Source organism: Eptesicus fuscus, chromosome 22 (genome assembly GCF_027574615.1).
Source record: "Eptesicus fuscus isolate TK198812 chromosome 22, DD_ASM_mEF_20220401, whole genome shotgun sequence".
In the NCBI taxonomy this organism is placed as follows: Eukaryota; Metazoa; Chordata; class Mammalia; order Chiroptera; family Vespertilionidae; genus Eptesicus; species Eptesicus fuscus.
Genome location: NC_072494.1, coordinates 5,424,219 through 5,442,687, shown reverse-complemented (window position 1 = coordinate 5,442,687; position 18,469 = coordinate 5,424,219). Strand labels below are relative to the sequence as shown.

The window sequence follows — 18,469 nt, the reverse complement described above, 5'->3', positions numbered from 1 at the left end:
GTCTGAACTGACTCACACAGGAAGGCCTGACGTTTGCTTAGTACCTGGGTCCATCTGGAATAGAGATCACCACCTCAGGGAATGTCTAAATTTAGGCCTTTTCTCTTTTGCAGCTTGTGTAATGTGCGATGGACTGACTCACCAGAGATTTCCTATCAGGCACATGGAAAGATTTCATTTCCGTATATGTGCAGCTACCAGGTGTATGATGTACAGAGAGGAAGAGGTAAATTAAGGTGAAAGGGGAGGGGATGGGAGGAGGAAGAGAGAGAGAGGCACTAAGCGCTGAGTCATAATAAGAAAGCTGGGCCTGGGAACTCATCAGTGTTTCTCTCTCTCTCCCTCTCCCTTCCTTTGTCTCCAAAATCAATAAAAATGTTAAAAAGGAAAAAGAAAGACAATAGGTTCTGAAGGGGACCTGGATTCAGACGCAGGTCTCGTGTTGCAGGCCATGGCTGGGCACTGCGGGAGCTGCCTCGGGGTGCCGAGTGTCTTTTGATGGGAAACCCCCAGGGAAAAGTCTCACACTGGTCCTTTCACGTCTGTTTTCTGACCTTGGCAAGTGACAGAATCTTTAACTGAAATTTTAAACTTTAAGATATGATTTTTATTGAACATGTATAGGATTCACCTTTACATTATTACAAATACTTTACAATAAAAAATTAGTTTCTGTAAAAAAAAAAGGGGGGGGACATTTCCTGGATTTATAGTTGTGCAGTTAAAACAAAGAAATGTATAAAAATGAAGGTCATTCTCCAAGTATTAGAACACAATACTAATGGAATCACTTCAATAAACATTTTTGCATAAACATTGACATGACTACTCCCACTGTATCAGCTTCCACAAGAACAAACGAATGCACAAAACGAAGGTAAATTCCCAACATAAGATTAAAAAAAAAAAAATCAAACTGAATGTACCCGAAATGTCTTCCTGTGATGGGATTTGTTCAATGACTATCGTCAAGAGACAGACATACACATTTGTAAATGCAGAGCCTGTAGCCTGCGTAAACTACAAAATCTGCCAGCTGTGCCATGCGGAGGAGGAGCTAGAAACCACCTTCACAGCCGTGTCAAATACACTGTGTAGACAGGGTGGGGCAAAAGTAGGCTTACAGCTGTGAGTACTCGAAACACGGAGTTTCTTCTTGTATTATTATTTTTATAATTTAAAACCTTTTATTGAATGGGAGAAGTGGGAGGAATTAGAATACCTATTATTAATTATTGTATTTTTCAGATGAACAACTGGAAACCTACTTTTGCCCCAGCCTGCTTATTATCTTATGAAAAGTCACACATGGAAGGGAATAATAAGGCCTTATTTCCAGAGCAGTCTTAAAACAGGGTTCATAGAGGCATATTTCATCTTTTCTGCTTTTTGGATTTCATATTCTTCAACATCTCAGCTCTTACAAGTATGCACAGTACCTAAGCCAACGTATAAAGAGTGGTATGATGCAGTTCCAGTACCTGATTATAGTCACACGACGTACCATCTAGGAGAACTGACCGAGTACAGTTTCTGAACCGCCCCCGTTAAAGACCTGCCAAAATAAAACACAACGCCCTCACGTGAGCCCAGTCTCTCAGGAGCGTTGTTGTATGTCCCGGAAGCCTGACTCTTCAGAGTAGTTCTTCAGTGAAGCGTTGAACAATACTGTCAGCCTGAGCTTGCAAAGTGGCCGTTAGCGTGGAAATCTTAAAGTCTACCATTATGTCTGGCTGTTTTCCAGGTATTGAATCTCATTGCTACCTGAATATGTTTTGACTGGAGGCTAGTAGATACTTGAAGCATCTTGGTCAAGACTTTGTCAGGTTATAAAAACGAATCCACGTGAGGTGCTTGTATACAGAGCCTTCAACGCCACCGCACAGGGTGAGCCGATGGCTCAGGCCTTCTCTGTCCTTGGCTGCCCTTCACATCCTCCCTGGTCTCCGTCACCAGCACAAGCCACAGGAAGTGGGCTCCTGACCTGCTTCTTCTGTAATTCCCCCAAACAAGGTATTTAAGACTCTTGTCAGAAATGTCACTTTAAAATACCATTCATCTTTTTCTCTAGCACAGGGTTAGGAAATGTTACAGATGTACAAATTCTCCAAGACTAGGGGACTTGAAATTTGAGTCTAATACTTAGAAGTCAATGTATTAAGATCTACTTCAAATTCGATTTTCTAAAAAAAACGAAACCAAAAGTAGACTTAGTATTGAATAAGCAGATTTACAGGCTCCAAGAAAAGAAGAACTTGGAAGTCAGGCAGACACGTAGGCAAACTCTGACATATTTTTAGGGACTGTAATGAAATGTGATTGCGAAGTGTGCTGACGGCACACAAAACAGAATAAAATGGATGCAGAATTCACTGACTATGAAGGACACTGCCATCTCTTTTCTTCCTATGTTTCCATGTATTAAGAGGTTTGTTATGTTGACTCATTTAGAAATCAAGATGTTATCTGGTGGCTGCTAAATTTATATAGGTATGATTTTTATGCTCTTCAAAATTCACATTTTGTTGTTAGAAAAGAATTCTGTGTCATTTTCAAATTCCAAGAGCCCGTCTCGCATAAAGGTCTTGGACAAGGGCAGCCAAGGATGAGTAACAGGGCCGGTGTCCGAATTACAGCACCTTCGACATAGCTGGGGAATGTCCTCATGGAACCTGGCCTACTGTCTAGTTGTTAGCATTTCACAACTGCAAAGCCATTTGCAGAAGCGCCAATCAAAAATATAGCTTAGGAATAATATTTTGAAAATAGAAAAATAGGTTTTTAAAATGTCATAATAAATCTCTCTCTAAACAATATCTTCATATCTCTATTGAAAACTTTCTTTGATTCTTTTCTGTAATATACAACAAGGGGATCATTCATTTGTTTAGTCACAGACAACAAGTCTTTACCACTTGAGGTAACATTTTCCTTAGCTGGACTTAAATCTTCAGGTCAATTTTCTTTTTCTTCAAAACAAATCTTAGAAAGGTAAGTGACTCAGAAAAAACCCCATCTGGGTGTCATTGGTTTAAGAATCTCAGAATCTATTTGTAAAAGTAGTTTTGGATTCGTTTGGAATACTCAATCCTTGAAATATTAAAAACCACAAGAAAGCCCTAACATGAACTATTTAAAGTTTCTTCAACCTCTCAATTTGAATATTAAAATAATATTTTCTTAAAAAAACACCCCCCCCCCCATTTTGCCAACATGAAAATACATAGACCAAAGGAATTCTAACATATTATGTTGCTTGGACATGGTTTTGAAAGAAAAGAGTGGAAATTACTGGTTGTATAGAATCTACATTTTTTTCAACAGATTGGATGATTCCAAGAAAATTAAGATCTAGTCCTGGCCGGTTTGGACCAGTGGATAAAGTATCAGCCCTCGGACTGAAGGGTTTCAGGTTCGATTCCGGTCAAGGGCATGTACCTCGGTTGCAGGCTCAATCCCCTAGTCGGGGTGTGTGCAGGAGGCAACCAATCGATGTTTCTCTCACAACAATGTTTCTCTCTCTGTCTCTCCCCATCCCTTCCATTCTCTCTAAAAATAAATGGAAAAATATTCTAGGGTGAGAATAAGAAAGTTAAGGTCTTTCCACACAGAAACTGTCACATAAAACCAGAAAAAACTCTTCAGGTTTATTTGCTGTTAACCTGGATCCAGGTCAGATATTCTTACTTTATTTGTATTTTTTTAATTTAAAGGGCTGGCAGGCACCCTTGGGTCTCAAACCACCCTTGCAAGCAGGAGTGGTTGGCAAGTGACTCAAAGGAACTGCTGAGCTCAAGCCAGCCCCAGATAGTCTTACTTTATTTTTTAAAATATATTTGTATTTCAGAGAGGAAGCGAGTGGGAGAGAGAGAGAGAGAAACATCAATGATGCGAATCATCGATCAGCTGCCTCCCGGGATTGAGCCCGCAACCTGGGCATGTGCCCTAACGGGCAATTGAACCGTGACCTCCTGGTTCATAGGTCGACGCTCAACCACTGAGCCATGCCGGCTGGGCCAGCTATTCTTACTTTAAATGCTCTGTTTGATGTATGTTCTAGTCTAATCTTGCCTCAAAACAACCAATTTCTGACACAGTGAGAAGAGAGCAAGTATCTGATGGGGGGAGGGCTGAGATAGAAGACCACAGGTCCCTGTCTTGCCCACTCCCTCCTTGGAATCATTTTCCATTTCAGAGAAGTGGGAACTTACAGAGAAGGCTGCTCTGTGTCTCATCATATCACAGCTTTCCTCCAGTTGCTCTGAACCAACAGACATTGTTCAGCGCGTTAAAACAGCTTGTCTGTGAGGGTGTGTACGGGCAGGGCAGCCTAACATGGAACGTGGAGCTTCCCGTGGGTCTGACACAGTGCTAGGGGGTTCTGCAGCACCTAATACTAACAAGTAGCAACACACACTGCCTAGTAACGGCATCACACCCATTCACGGAGCTCAGACTCAAATACACTTGTTATTCGACTATGACTGATACGCTTACATTAAGCATTTTACTGCAAGGTTTCAACTGTAGTATAGCTTTTCCCCAAAGCATGAACACCCACACTTTTTTATACCAATTGTATCAAAAGGAGTTAAACTTAGTACAATACTCTAGGTAGTATAATATATGCAAAATTCTCTTAGCAGGAGTTACAACTATCTTGACAGAATTGATAGGGTCTTTATCGTCATGTATTGTCTCTCCAACATAAAATTAAGGAATTAGAATCTGTTGCGCACCTCAACCGCAGGTTTTATGCTTCCACACTAACTAGACCCGGGTGCAAGTGCTGTTTCCCCTCCAGGGGGTTTTGAAAGAAAGAGCGGTCTTTGCATGATCTCGGGCAGTGACCCCGGAAGCCGGGGACTTCCACACGCACGACACGCGGGGCCCCGACACTCCCGTCTGATGGTCCCTGTGTGCGCTGGCTTTCCTTGGGACACACGGACACGCCTCCTTTTCCAAACAGATCCGCCTTCTCCCGGGAGAGCGCCTGACCGCTCAGCTGCCCGCCTCTCACACCCGCAGGGAAGCCGCCGCTCGCCAGCTGGGCGTCTAGCGTTTGATCACAACTTGTTCGTAGGCTCCGGACACCACTCTAAACAGCAGGGGGAAAGGTCAAAATTCTGAGTGGCAGCGTTTGAAATCGTCCCAGTTAACCCTGGCTCTGAAGGGAGAGCGGTGTGTTGGGCATTTTCTACTAGATCTGATTTCCACAGGGTTTAAAGGCATCACAGATAGAAAATACTTGAAATATTCACTGTTAGCCCTAACCAGTTTGGCTCAGGGGATAGAGCGTCGGCCTGTGGACTGAAGGGTCCCAGGTTCGATTCCGGTCAAGGGCATGTACCTTGGTTGCGGGCACATCCCCAGTAGGGGTGTGTGCAGGAGGCAGCTGATTGATGTTTTCTCTCTCATCGATGTTTCTAACTCTACCCTCTCCCTTCCTCTCTGTAAAAAATCAATAAGATATATTTAAAAAAAAAAGAATTAAGTTACATTCTCAAGATTATATAATTAGTAAATATCAAAGCTAAAAATTTATAATAAAAAGAAAAGAAATATTCACTGTTTATAATGAAGACACTGGATTGGTCCAGTGTCCGATCCGCTCGTACTAACTGCTTAGATCAGTGTTCCTCAGCCTGTTAACCTTCATCCTCTGCTCATGGGACTTAAAGGGCGAGGCCAGTGTACTCTTTACTTGAACAAGGCCCTGGGGGCTCCTTACCGGCTGGGAGGATGGTGGCTGCCGAAGGTCGTCCTTCCTCCAGGGCCTACGAACAGCCGCAGTCCTTCCTCTGCAGTGACAGCAGCGTTGTGGGCAGTTAGTATTGTCCAGTACCATTCACGGTGTCATAAATCCACGCTTTACATTTCCGTTTTATTAAAGAAATTAAAGACTTTAAAAAAGCTATAGACATGTTATTTCTATAACTATTACTTCTAAATAATAGTTATTTCTCCTCAACTTTCCTAAAGCTGTTTTTCTTAAAACTGAATAAAGAAGACAGCTCGTCCTACGAATTTCCACGAGAGGCTTAATGATTTCTCTTTACAACCAGTCATGCAAGGAAACCACGCCCGCTGTTAAACTGCTCTCTGCTCACACCAGCAGGAATAACTCCACCTTTCAACCGGTGGCATGGACATTTTCAGTTTCAGCGCAAATGCTGAGGGAGCGCAGGATTCTGTTATTCACTCTCATTTCAAGTTAACCACCCAACCTTCCACACTGCAACCTTCCATAACTGGACATAAGTGCCTTGAAGTTTCAAGGCACTTATGTCCAGTTATGAAAAAGCAGATGTAAATATCCATCATAGGGTATACAAACATGGTAGACACTGACACATAATTAAAAAATACAGTTAAGAGCTTTCTTTAAAATTGAGCTTTTAAAAGTCCATTCTTGCCTGGCCAGTGTGGCTCTGTGGTTGAGCCTTGACCTATGAACCAGGAGGTCATGGTTCTATTACTGGTCAGGGCACATGCCCGCGTTGTGGGCTCGATTCCCAGTGGTGGGCGTGCAGGAGGCAGCAAATTAATGATTCTCTCTCATCACTGATATTTCTCTCTGTCCCCCCCTTCCTCTCTGAAATCAATAAAAATGTATTTAAAAATTTTTTAAAAAGCTTGTTCTTTACCGAATTTAATATCCACTCTTAGAACCCAATGAGCTACAAGGTTATCTTCGGATTTCTTTGGGCATAAAGTGCATTTCAGCAATGCGCACGGACAGCGTGGTGATGTGTGCCTCGTCCCGGCTGACCCGGCTACCCCGGCTGGGCTGGCCCACGGCACATGCGCCCGACGGCCACCACGCACCTTCCGCACTGGAGTCCAGGCTGAAGTCCTGGCTTTGAAGTATCTTCTCCACAATGTCGTCGGCGTCCACTCTGGTGTCATCGACTCGCTTCAGCTGAAATTCTACAGAATCTTGTTTCACCGGGCACCTTTGGAAAGAATATTTAAAATGTCCTTCTTTATATTGTGTTGTGACCCCCCACCCCCGGCTCCATGGGGCTGAGGCCCGAAGGGTACCTGCTGAGTGTCTCTGAGGCCGAGTCTTCTCTATCAGCTGCATCGGGATTTGGCTCAGCTCCTTTCTGCTCAGTTTCATCGCATGGCTCTAGAATACTTTCCACGCCCGTCGATGTACTTCCCACAGAGGTGTTTCTCCTGTGGCAGAGCTCAGAGAGACTGGATGACCGGGAGTGGCACGAGCTGTACCCTGTGGTCAGAGAAGCTCGCTCAGGACATGACGCCCATCCCAGACCCTCTGCGACCAACCCTCTCCTCCCGCACCGCAGCCACTGCTGGTACCTTTAGAGCAGGGATGGGGAACATCTGGCCTGCGGGCCGTAGAAGGCCCGGGACAGCATTGGGTCTGGCCCTGCCAAGGCATCCGGGGTGAGTGAATTAAATGTCTGACCAAATATAGCCGGCTAATGTTTCAGTTGACAATTCTGGAAGGTCCAAGAATGATATAAATATGTGGCTCAGTGGGTGAGCATCGACCTAGGAACCAGGATCCCGGCTCGATGCCCAGTGGGGCGATTGCAGGAGGCATCTAATCAGTGATTCTCTCTCACCACTGATGTTCCTATCTCTCTCTCTCCTCTGTCTTCCTCTCTGAAATCACTAACAATATATTTTAAAAAGTAAGTAAACACCCAAATGGCCCTTGGCAGGAGAAAGGTTCCCCGTTGCTGCTTTAGAGCAATACCGGCCTGGGGAACGTCACGTCCAGCCCCTACCTGATACTTTGGACTGCTGGCTCGCGTGGCTCGACGTTCTCGAATGTCCGCAGGCTCCGAGCTCATCCGGAACAGAGGCGCTCTTTGCTGAGAGATCTGCAATATGTCAGAACATCATGTTCCTGTCACTGCTCACAAGACAACGGTCAAGTGCATTCTAATCTGCGGGTTTTATCAACTGCCAAGTTCATGATCAAGAAAAGCAAACTGCAGAGTGAAAGAGATTCCTTGAAATCAGTGCAATGTAAACAACCCTATTACAAGAAAATGAAACTTAATACCTTAGTTTACTGAAGAACTATGGTATTTTCATAAGATTTAACAGAACTCTACCTTAAGTAAAACTTTGTTTTTATTGTATAGTATTTCTAATAAAATGGGTCAAGTGACATCCCCACAGGATTTTAAATGTGGGAGGGATCATGCAAATCTCACCAATTACAAACCCAGTGAACGGCACAGCCATACCTGCTATTCCAAGATGGATTTTGAGAGTTTCTCCTCCTTTTCTGTCTTCTTCCAGAGATTCGGACTCACCGGCAATCGGTATTGACATGGACGTAGAAGGAGGCCTGGAAATAAGCATTTCTAAGGATCAGAACTTGGTTTACGGTGAGAGACTGGTTGTGTGGTCAGTAACCGGCCTCAGGCAGATGCCTGTAATGTTACCTCTTTGAGGGTAAAAGTAATAAAAATCAAGAAGTAATGTATGAGCATCCTCAAGACCTGAATAAAATTCATGGGGGTAGGGAGAGGTTCTTCTATACAATAAAAAATGTGAGACCTGTCTGGCCACGTGGCTCAGTGGTTGAGTGTCGACCTATGAACCAGGAGGTCACAGTTTGATTCCTGGACAGGGCCCCTGCCTGGGTTGCGGGCTCCATCCCCAGTAGGGGGTGTGTAGGAGGCAGCTGATCAATGATTTTCTCTTATCATTGACGTTTCTATCGCTCCCTCTCCCTTCTTCTCCGAAATCAATAAAAATATATTAAAAAAATCAACATTAGTGAGATCAGAAGGGGAGTCCAGAAAAGAGAAGGGCTCTGTCTGTGAGTCCCCAGCACTATTTTTAAAAAATATATATTTTTACTGATTTTAGGGGGGAAGGGAGAGAGGGAAAAAACATCAATGATGAGAGAGAAAGAATCATTGATCAGCTGCCTTCTGCATGCCCCACACGGGGATCAAGCCCGCAACCTGGGCAAGTGTCCTGACCGGAATCTAACCGTGACCTCCTGGTTCATAGGTCGATGCTCAACCACTGAGTCATGCTGACCAGGCCCCAGCACTATTGATTGGAAGGTGCTACATCTGTCAAATGGAATCGCAGGGGAGGCAGGGAAGCATCTGGGAGATGATTGGAGGGGATGCTTCTGCCTCCTACCTCTTGCCTCCGCTCTCCTGTCGGCTCCACTAACTTTTTTTTTTTTTTTTTTTTAGTATGCTTTTTATTGAATTTTTAGAGAGGAAGGGAGAGGGAGAGAGAGATAGACACATCAATGTGAGAGAAACATTGATCGGCTGCCTCCTGCACACTCCCCACTGGGGATCAAGCCTGCAACCTGGGCATGTGCCCTGATCTGGAATCAAACCAGCAACCTCTTGGTGCATGGGTTGATGCTCAACCACTGAGCCACACTATCCAGGCCAAAAGCTATATTTTTAATACAGCAAGGCCTCACTTAACATTGTTGATAGTTTCTGCGACTGTAAGGGAAACAAGACCAATTTTACCATAGGCCAATTGATATGAACAAGAGTTAAGTTCCTACAGTAGTATCTCACCGATGTTGTAACAAAACAATGTTATTTGAGGACCTGCTGTAATGTAAAATAGCTTGGTGAAAAAAACCTGCATTCCATTTTCTGTAAGAAAAACTGATGCAAAAGAAATACCCTTCCACCCTGGCTGGCTTGGCTCATGTATAGAGCATTGGCCTTCGGACTGAAGGGTCCCAGGTTCGATTCCGGTCAAGGGCACATGCCCCGGTAGCAGGCTCGTCTTCAGCAGGGGGTGTGCAGGAGGCAACCGATCAATGATTCTTTCTCATCACTGATGTTTCTCTCTCTCCCTCTCCCTTCCTCTCTGAAATCAATTAAAAAAAGAAAAGAAATACCCTTCCGAAGAATGGAGTCCACAGTCATGAATCATGGATGGTGACTCAGGCCTTATGTCTACATGCTTATCTTTCTCAGGCCAGCTCCTTTGGTTTTCCTTTCTCAGACGGCCTGATGACAGTGTCTCCAGCCCTCCACCTCGCAGACCTGTTCCCCAACCCTGCGGCCCTCCCAGCCCGAGGCCTCTTCCCTCTCCATCAGCCTCCCTCGGGCTCCACTCTTTCCTGCCCGGTGTGGGGCCTGACTTCAGAGCCACACGCTTTCAGCAAACCTTCGGTTTGGCACCCCTCGATCTGAGTCTTCAACAAACTAGAAGAACCCGACCCTTGATAATTTCAGCCACTGCACCAGCCGCTCTAATACTGGGGCCACGGAGCGTTAGGGAGGGAATTCATCCGCACGGGGATTGGTATTAAGGCGAACAAAGAATCTAAATCTGAGCTGGGCCTTGCCAGCTCCCTAGACGACTCAGTCGTGTTGGATAACTAATCCCCGATGCCTGTCACACGCCAGCTTTTACTCTATTACCCTCTGTTCTGAAATGTTTTGTGTCCCTTATCAGAAACTGTTTAATATAGCTCAATCACAAAACAAGAGAGATGGGCTTTTTTGTTGTTGTTGTTAATTCTCACCAGAGGATATTTTTCCATTGATTTTTTTTTTTTTTTTTTTAAGAGAGAGTGGAAGGGAGAGGGAGAGACAGAGAGAGAAACATCGGTGTGAGAGAGACCCGCCAATCGGCTGCCTCCGCGTGCACCCGGCCCAGGGCAGGGATGGAGCCTGCAACTGAGGTACAGGCCCTTTCCCGGAATCGAACCTGACCCTTCAGACCACAGGCCCACACTCCATCCACTGAGCCAAATCGGCTACAGCGAGGGCTTGTTTTGTTTTAGTTTCATAGCACTGTTAAAAGCACGTGAAAAATAACCTCTAAAATGACAATTTCACATATCCAAAGAGAAAACAAATATTTTTACATATCTTGTGATGAGGTAATGCCTGTTTATTCTAATAAATTATAAAAGTCTCCATAAGTATCAGCTCGAGATTGTCAGAATTATATTTGTGGAGATAACGCAGGACATAAGGTGATCTATTTTTTAGCTTTTCAGTATCTGAGTTTCACAAGCAGGGAGAGGAAATGGCAGAGAAAGGGCCAGTAAGACTATTCGTAAAAAGGTCACAAGAAGAAATGATTAATTCATTTTCTTCTACTAAGTTTTGCTGCCACTTTTTTGACCCAACAAACCAAATATAGTACAGTGAAAATGGTTTAGTCCCAAGAGAACAGGAAATGAAGAAAAAAGCCAGGAAATTATGGTCTGAGAGAAGACAGCACAGGAAGGCTAAGAGAAGAAAATGCAGTTTTAATCAATAATTGATTTGTGTTAAAGTATGTGTTTTCGTCCTTACAAAACAGTTTGTAAGGAGAAAACTATATAGATGCTGCTATTAAAAACATGAATCATGCATAGGGTAGTAATTAATGTTTTCTTTACTTTTCTAAATACATTTCTCTCAGATATTTAAATCATGATTGATTAACTTTCAGGTTTAATTATTAAGTGTCTTCACATCGCTGACAGGGAACCCCCACTTTCTCCCAGTTGGTTCACTCGCCCTCGCTCTGAGAGCCTTTTACACGTCTTTTCCTGTTTCCCCAAACCCCCAGCTCTGCGTCTCATGTCCTCACTCTCCAGTGATCACCTGGCTTCCTCGTTCACTAAGAAACCAGGGGCAATTAAAAAAAGTATATATGTATATATATATTGAGTTCAGAGAGGAAGGGAGAGGGAGTGAGAGAAACATCAATGATGAGAGAGAGTCACTGATTGGCTGCCTCCTGCACACCCCACAGTGGGGATCGAGCCCGCAACCTGGGCATGTGCCCTGATGGGGCTCGAACCATGGAAACCAGGAGCAGTTTGAAAATAACTCCCACATGCTTCCACTTCTCCAACACCTGCACCTGCACCATGTTCTCCGCCTCACGCTTCATCTTCACCAGGGGGGACATCCCTGCCTGCTCCACGTAAAAGAGAAACACCTCCTGCTGGGGTCCCCCTATCCCGCTTTGGTTTTCTCCAAGGCACCCACTGCCATCTTCACATCATGTGTTTACTTGTTAGTCTGCTGTTTCAGAAGATGAGCTCCGAGGTGTCGGGACCTGGTCTACTTCTGCCTGCTCTCTGTCATGGCGAGAACAGGGCCTCGCACATGGTAAGGCACTTGCTAGGTATTGGTGAAGACATGACTGAGTCCACAGAGGCCTCATTCATATCATTTCACCCCAAACCTGGAGATGACAAGAGCTGAAACAATTCAGGGTGTGGAGAGCTCGCTGGGGGGTCAGGTCAGCCACAGGAGAGAAACTAGCCCTTCCCTGGGATTAGCCTGTAAACACTATGAAACATGAATGGAAAACCTGAAACAAATAAATGACTATTATACTTTCAGAGAAATGATGCATTTATTGGGCATCGACTTACGTTTTAAAACATGGGTCACCAGACATCAGCTGCATACTGATGAAAACCTGCACGTGAGCAAGAGGAAGACTGGTTATAACAGGTCTCCTCAGAGGAGGAGCCGCGTTCTGCGAATGCACGCCCCAGCCCCAGCAGCCGCCCCGTGCTCCCCGCTCAGGAAGGACTGAACGGAACGACTGCCGAGTTGGATTACACCCAGCATTGCAGTGCCGCTCTCTACCGGAGGGCTGCTGAGTCCTTTGGAGTGTGCTCAGCTTGCGATCTCAGTATTGAGTCCCTCCTTGCCCTTGACAGTATGTCCCCTGCTTATTTAAAGGCAGAGAACCTCCTGTGTTGACATGTCAATCTTGACCCGTGCTTACTTTAAGGATGGAGTTATCCTGTCTTGTATTTTTGGTATTGTAGCCTTCCAGTAAACAGCGACGAGTGGTATTTCCTGATCCAGCAAACTCTGCCAGGTTTAGATCTGCAAAGCCCAGCTAGGAAAAGAAAAAAAGTATATTAATAGAATATCTATTAAGCTTCCATCACGTTCTCCTTAAAATAAACATTCAACCGATGCTCTAGTTATTTCAAACTTCAGTCAATTGCAATTTTTGCCATCTTAACAATACCTGTTGTATTATTTGCTTAATATGTCTTTAAATTGGCTCACTTTTGGTAAAAAATTTATTACTTACTGTTCTCTTATCTTTTTTTTTATTTAAAAAAAGATTTGTTATTGATTTTCAGAGAGAGAAAAAGGAAGAGGGAGAGAGCGTGAGCGAGAAATGTCGATGTGAAAGTGAAACATAGGTTGGCGGCCTCTTGCACGCCCCCCTACCAGGGATCGAGCCTGCAACCCAGGCATGTGCCCTGACCCCTGACCGGGAATGGAATCAGCAACCTTTTGGTGCTTAACCAACTGAGCCACACCAGCCAGGGCTGTACTCTTATCTTAAGCAATGAAATCACAGATTTGATATGCTAAATATATTTGATCTGCTAAATATAAACTATGTAACTGTTGAAGTAAAAATAAAGGATGCATATTGAGCAACTAAAATCACTGTGAGCAGGAGCACTTGCACTAAGGGAAATGCCAGCAGACCCAAGATCATCTGCAAACACATTCAAACACTGACCGGACTTCCTCCTCCCTGTCCCCGCTGGCTCGGCTCCCAGTTAACGCCTGGGGGCTGCAGGCAGCCACAGGTTATTACAGTCACACTCTCCACGCAGGAACGAGAATGATGCTTGTGTCACACACTTTTCTTGGTACAAGCCCCTTCTCCTCTAGCACCTTCCATAACCTTGCCTTGCTGATCACTCTTGAGCTGTTAAAAACCCTACTTCCTCCCTTCCCCAAAGCTGAGCCCCACACCAATGCTCTCGGCTGCCTCCAGAAGTGCAGCTCAAACCTAGTCCTCCTTCTTATCACCTCCCAGGCTTGCTCCCCGTTTCCTGCAGCTACCAGGTTGCCCTCCAGTCTTTCCTCTGACGTGCTCAACCCTATTTTTTGTTTCCAAGTGGTACAAGTTAACCCCATTATATCGTTTGCTTTTAATTAAAAAAAAATGTTTTAAATTGATTTTTGAGAGAGAGAGAGGAAAATTATTGATTTGTTGTCCTACTTAATTAATGCATTCATTGGTTGATTCATTTAAAACTATTTTATTGATTTCAGAGAGGAAGGGAAAGAGAGGGAGAGATAGAAACATCAATGATGAGAGAGAAGCCACATCCAAGGGAACATCTGGGGACCCCTATGGCTGTCTGATCACACATCACCCACACGCCCTATTTCAGACCTTATCTTTTCTCTTTAAACCTCCATCACCTCCTTCACACCTATACTCCGTGCTAATGCCTTTCGTCTTCACTCAAGAAGAGAAGAGCAATCAAAAGAGCACTTTACTTGCCCTAGCCAGTTCTGCTCAGGGATAGAGAGAGCATCAGCCTGCAGACGGAAGGGTCCTAGGCTCAATTCCAGTCAAGGGCACATGCTCAGGTTGTGGGCTCGATCCCCAGTAGGGGGCGTGCAGGAGGCAGCCAATCAATGATTCTCATCACTGATGTTTCTCTCTCTCTCTCTCTCCCTTCCTCTCTGAAATTAATAAAAAATATATTATATATAAAAAAAGAGCACTTAACGTTCATAAGCTCTTATCTCCAGCCACATCCACTCACCTGCCTGCATCTGTGCCCGCATGTCTGCTTCCCCACTTACGGGAAGGGAGCTGGCTGTGCTCAGACTCAAGTTCACGGCTCCAGGAACTCGGCCCCGTCTTACACTCTGCCTTTTCTACTGGATCATTACCACCAGCACACAAACATGCTGGATCTTCTCCGCCTTCATGAACAAAAGCAGCCAAAACCTCATCCTGCGTCTCTCTCTGTCTATTGAGCGATTTTCCTGCTCCCCTTTTATTGCAAAGCTCCCTGAAAACACTGTCCACGTGGACTGGCCCCTCGGTCCTTGGCCATCTCTGGGCGAGGAGGCTTTTCTGTTATTTGTAGCAAAGAGCATCCTAATGACATTGCAACCAACTAGTTTTCTGGAGTCAGGCAGATGTGATGGCTGGGTCTGGTGCCCGGTTCTTGGCTCAGATGACGGACTGATGGAGATACCATCACAGAGACTGGAAGTAAGAGTATGTGGGTTTCTGGCACCACTTCCTTCCATTCAGCAAAAAGGTGAACACACTCTTCAGTAATTCCATACAGGTAATAAAAGAATAAAGGACGGTAGAGATCATGTCTATACAGAGGGTAAGAGGACACAGGGAGGGGTCCTACTCTACTGGGGGGAGGTGGGACTGGGACTACTTCCCGGGGAGAGTGATTACTTAATGCAAACCAGAAATCATCTTCTAGTCCGGAACCGACACCGAAACTTAGAAGAACATCCCACAATCAGCATTTAGAAAGAATGTGCCTATGATGTATTGTTGAAGCCAACTGTTCAATCTCCAAGTTGCTTTGTTTAAAAACAGCCCATTTGAACGGCAATTAGAAGAGCACTCTATTTAATTTATAAATTATACACTCCAAAGGAGTTAAAGACCATTCACTCACCTTTGCATAAGCTTTTCCACCTTTTAATTCCTGCCAAACATAGAAAACACGATTAAGTATCGTATAATTAAAGCCTTAAATTGAAATACATGTCAAATAATTATGAGTTAGGCATTTAATACTGGCAAATATCTACACTAGTATATATAATCTATAATAATAAAAGTGTAATATGCTAATTAGACTGGACGTCCTTCCGGACAATCTTCCGGATGAATCTGGGGCTGCGAGGGAAGCCCGGGTCCTGGATGCCAGAGGGAAGCCGGGGCCAGTAGCCGGGGGAAGGAAGGCCTACTCTTGTATGAATTTCATGCATCAGGCCTCTAATCTATATATAAAAGGCTAAGTGACCGTCCATCCATCCGCTTGTCTGAGCATCTAGTACATATGATGTGCACTGGCAATTTAATAATAAACATTGACTTGCGCATGCGCAATACATATAAAGCTCTCGCCAATCACAAGCGTGTGTTTCGATCTGTCATTGTCAATCATGAATTTGGTTGTTTTTGTTGACATTCAACATCGACCGTCTGACCAGCTGGTACATATGATGCACACTAGCAATTTGAAAATAAACACTGACTCGTGCATGTGTGATACATATAAAGCTATCGTTGGTGCCAATCGCACATGTGTTTTAATTTTGTAATACTATATTATAAATACTACTTTGACATGTAATTTTTTTGCAGTAACGTAATTACCGCATGAATCTTTCTTCTAATTAATTTCCTTTCAATGTGCACAAATCTGTGCACCGGGCCACTAGTAGATAGTATAATTCCGATGATCTTAAAGCTAACTATTTAGATGTTCTTCTCCAGAATTTTTATTTAGAACTTAAATCTGAAAGCAACAAATGGTGAGAAGACAAGCTAATATTTGATCTATTTGCTGAAGAAATTGCCAAAAAGGTCTGACACATTCCAAGAACATTAATCACCAAAGAAAGGTTAAATTTCTTAATTACTTTGTTGAGCATATTAACCCATTGTACAAAGTTTTTAATAAGAGTCAAAACACCCCGTTCCAGAGACAACCACTGTCATTAGGCCAGACTTGTTATCCTAAATGGCGTTTATAGGACTTCTGAATCTGGGACTTGATATTCTTCATCAGGTGAGAAGATTCTCAGCCATAGCCCCTCCGCTCTCCTTTCAGGGCACCAATTACACTTATGCTAGCCCCTCCACTGCTTCCCACGTCCCACTCTTTTCTGTGTATCCCACCCTTTTTCTCTCTGTGATTTACTCTGGATATTTTCTTCCGTCTCATTTTCCAGTTTTCCAAAGCTCTCTTTAGTTGTGGTGAACCTGCTGTTAAATATACCTGCTTAGGTTTGTCTTCATTTATTTAGCTTTACATTTTAATTATTGTATTTTTCAGTTCTAGGATTCCATTTATTTTTTATAGTGTCTAGTCCTCTAGTGGAATTCCCCATATTGTTCACTCATTATGTTTATTGTATAAGTTTGTATTTGATCTTCCCATACCTTCCATGGGTCTCTTTTTATTACTTGTTCCCTTTTATTTATTTATGTTTATTGTTGAATGTTCTTTAGTTGAACATCAAGCTTTAACTGAGTTAAAAAATCAGTTCTTTAGGGTTGGGGCTAAAATATGAGTGAGCCCTTTCATTCTCTGCCCTGTGCACCCGTGTTTTCTGCCTCTGTTTTCCTGGGAAGGAGAGGGACAAAGCATGGCCTCTGCCCTGCTGAGCCCTCTCCCTATTTTTTCCTATTGAGTTCTGGTCATGCCGCCATGCCTGTTGGTATGCTTGGTAACTTTTGCGCGTGATGATTTGAAGAAATACGTGGACGTTCAGAGCTATGTGAATTTGGGCAAGTAACAACCTGAGCCTGAGTTTTCCTGAAAATGGAAAAAAAATAACACCCACTTTCGGGATTGTCATTAGACATCATATGTCAAGTCCCTAAAACAATGCCTAACAAAGAGGAAGTAAATGCATAGCAGGAGGCAGACATACACAGCTCCCCAAATAATACAAATGAGGTTAATACTTAGATGTATCGCGAGAGTGAGGTAAGTTTCTTGAATAATATTTTAATTTATAACTGAATTCAGATTCTTCACCCTGGTTGTCACAGTGATTTGAATTTCTGCTGCAAGTGTGAAGGGAAATGGCATGTAACAGCTCTAGGGACCAAGCAGAGCTAAATAAAGTGCGTCGGCATGGAGGGGCTAATTATGGCTCCTGACAGGGGAGCCGCGGCGGCTATTTTTATACCTTGCGCACAGACACCCTGTAGATGCAGGGGTCCAGGATGCCCGTGGCAGCGCTGGCGCTCATTTTGCACATAAATGAGAACTTCTTCCTCCAGTGAACACAGTTCGCTTGCACCACCTCCCTGAGGGGGGAAAAGAGCCAGTTAATGAACCGTTACCGATGGCGCGACAAAAAGGCACACACTCCGCCACCCAGGTCTGCAATGCAAAAGCGCCGTGCTAAATGCCAGTTTTGGAAACAGCCAGGAAGCCAACACATCCCTAACAATGGGATCCGAAACATCTTGGAAGGTTTTAGCTATCCACAGACGCTGGAAAAAGGTGTGTTCACTTAACAACTCAGTCTCTAAGTTGGAGCTTCACTGATCATTCATTCCACACACAATGAATCAGTGTCACGCCCGGCCACCGAGGACCAGGCCCAGCTCCCAAGTCTTGTCGCTGCTACTTCACAACTGTTCCTGAGTGAACCCCTTTCCTGTGTCTGACCACCACCCTGAGCCAGTCCCCCAACAGATCCTCTCTGACACGCGGCCACAGCCTCCTAAACGGTCCTCGCTCACACCTACCTTCCTCGCTGCCACGGGAGACCGCCTTCCTGTCTAAAATCCTCCGCAGCTTCCCCAGGTCTGAGGGGATCCGGTCCAAGCCCCTGCCCATCTGTAGTCTCGTCTCTCCCCCCTTTCTGTCTCATACTGCTGGTCATTCAGTCCCCAACCGATCATTTGTCACACTATTTCTCATTTGTATACCTTTGTTCGGAATGTTTTCTCTCCCGTTCCACTTCCCTTATTT

The 18,469-nt window shown here is 44.3% G+C and overlaps 1 protein-coding gene across 1 annotated transcript in view; it reads right to left on the bottom strand.

Annotated features, from left to right (window-relative positions):
• Positions 1–579: 579 nt before the first annotated feature.
• Positions 580–18,469, bottom strand: part of EEIG2 (EEIG family member 2) — a 34,617-nt gene continuing 16,727 nt past the window's right edge. Inside the window, exons 2-11 of the mRNA XM_008147098.3 lie at positions 17,676–17,796; positions 15,425–15,454; positions 12,730–12,846; positions 12,368–12,414; positions 8,229–8,332; positions 7,761–7,856; positions 7,045–7,234; positions 6,829–6,956; positions 5,732–5,801; positions 580–5,098 (exon numbers count right to left, since the gene is read on the bottom strand). Of these exons, the coding sequence (XP_008145320.2) occupies positions 5,056–5,098; positions 5,732–5,801; positions 6,829–6,956; positions 7,045–7,234; positions 7,761–7,856; positions 8,229–8,332; positions 12,368–12,414; positions 12,730–12,846; positions 15,425–15,454; positions 17,676–17,796 (946 nt within the window). The 3' untranslated portion in view covers positions 580–5,055. The remainder of the gene's footprint in view (positions 5,099–5,731; positions 5,802–6,828; positions 6,957–7,044; positions 7,235–7,760; positions 7,857–8,228; positions 8,333–12,367; positions 12,415–12,729; positions 12,847–15,424; positions 15,455–17,675; positions 17,797–18,469) is intronic.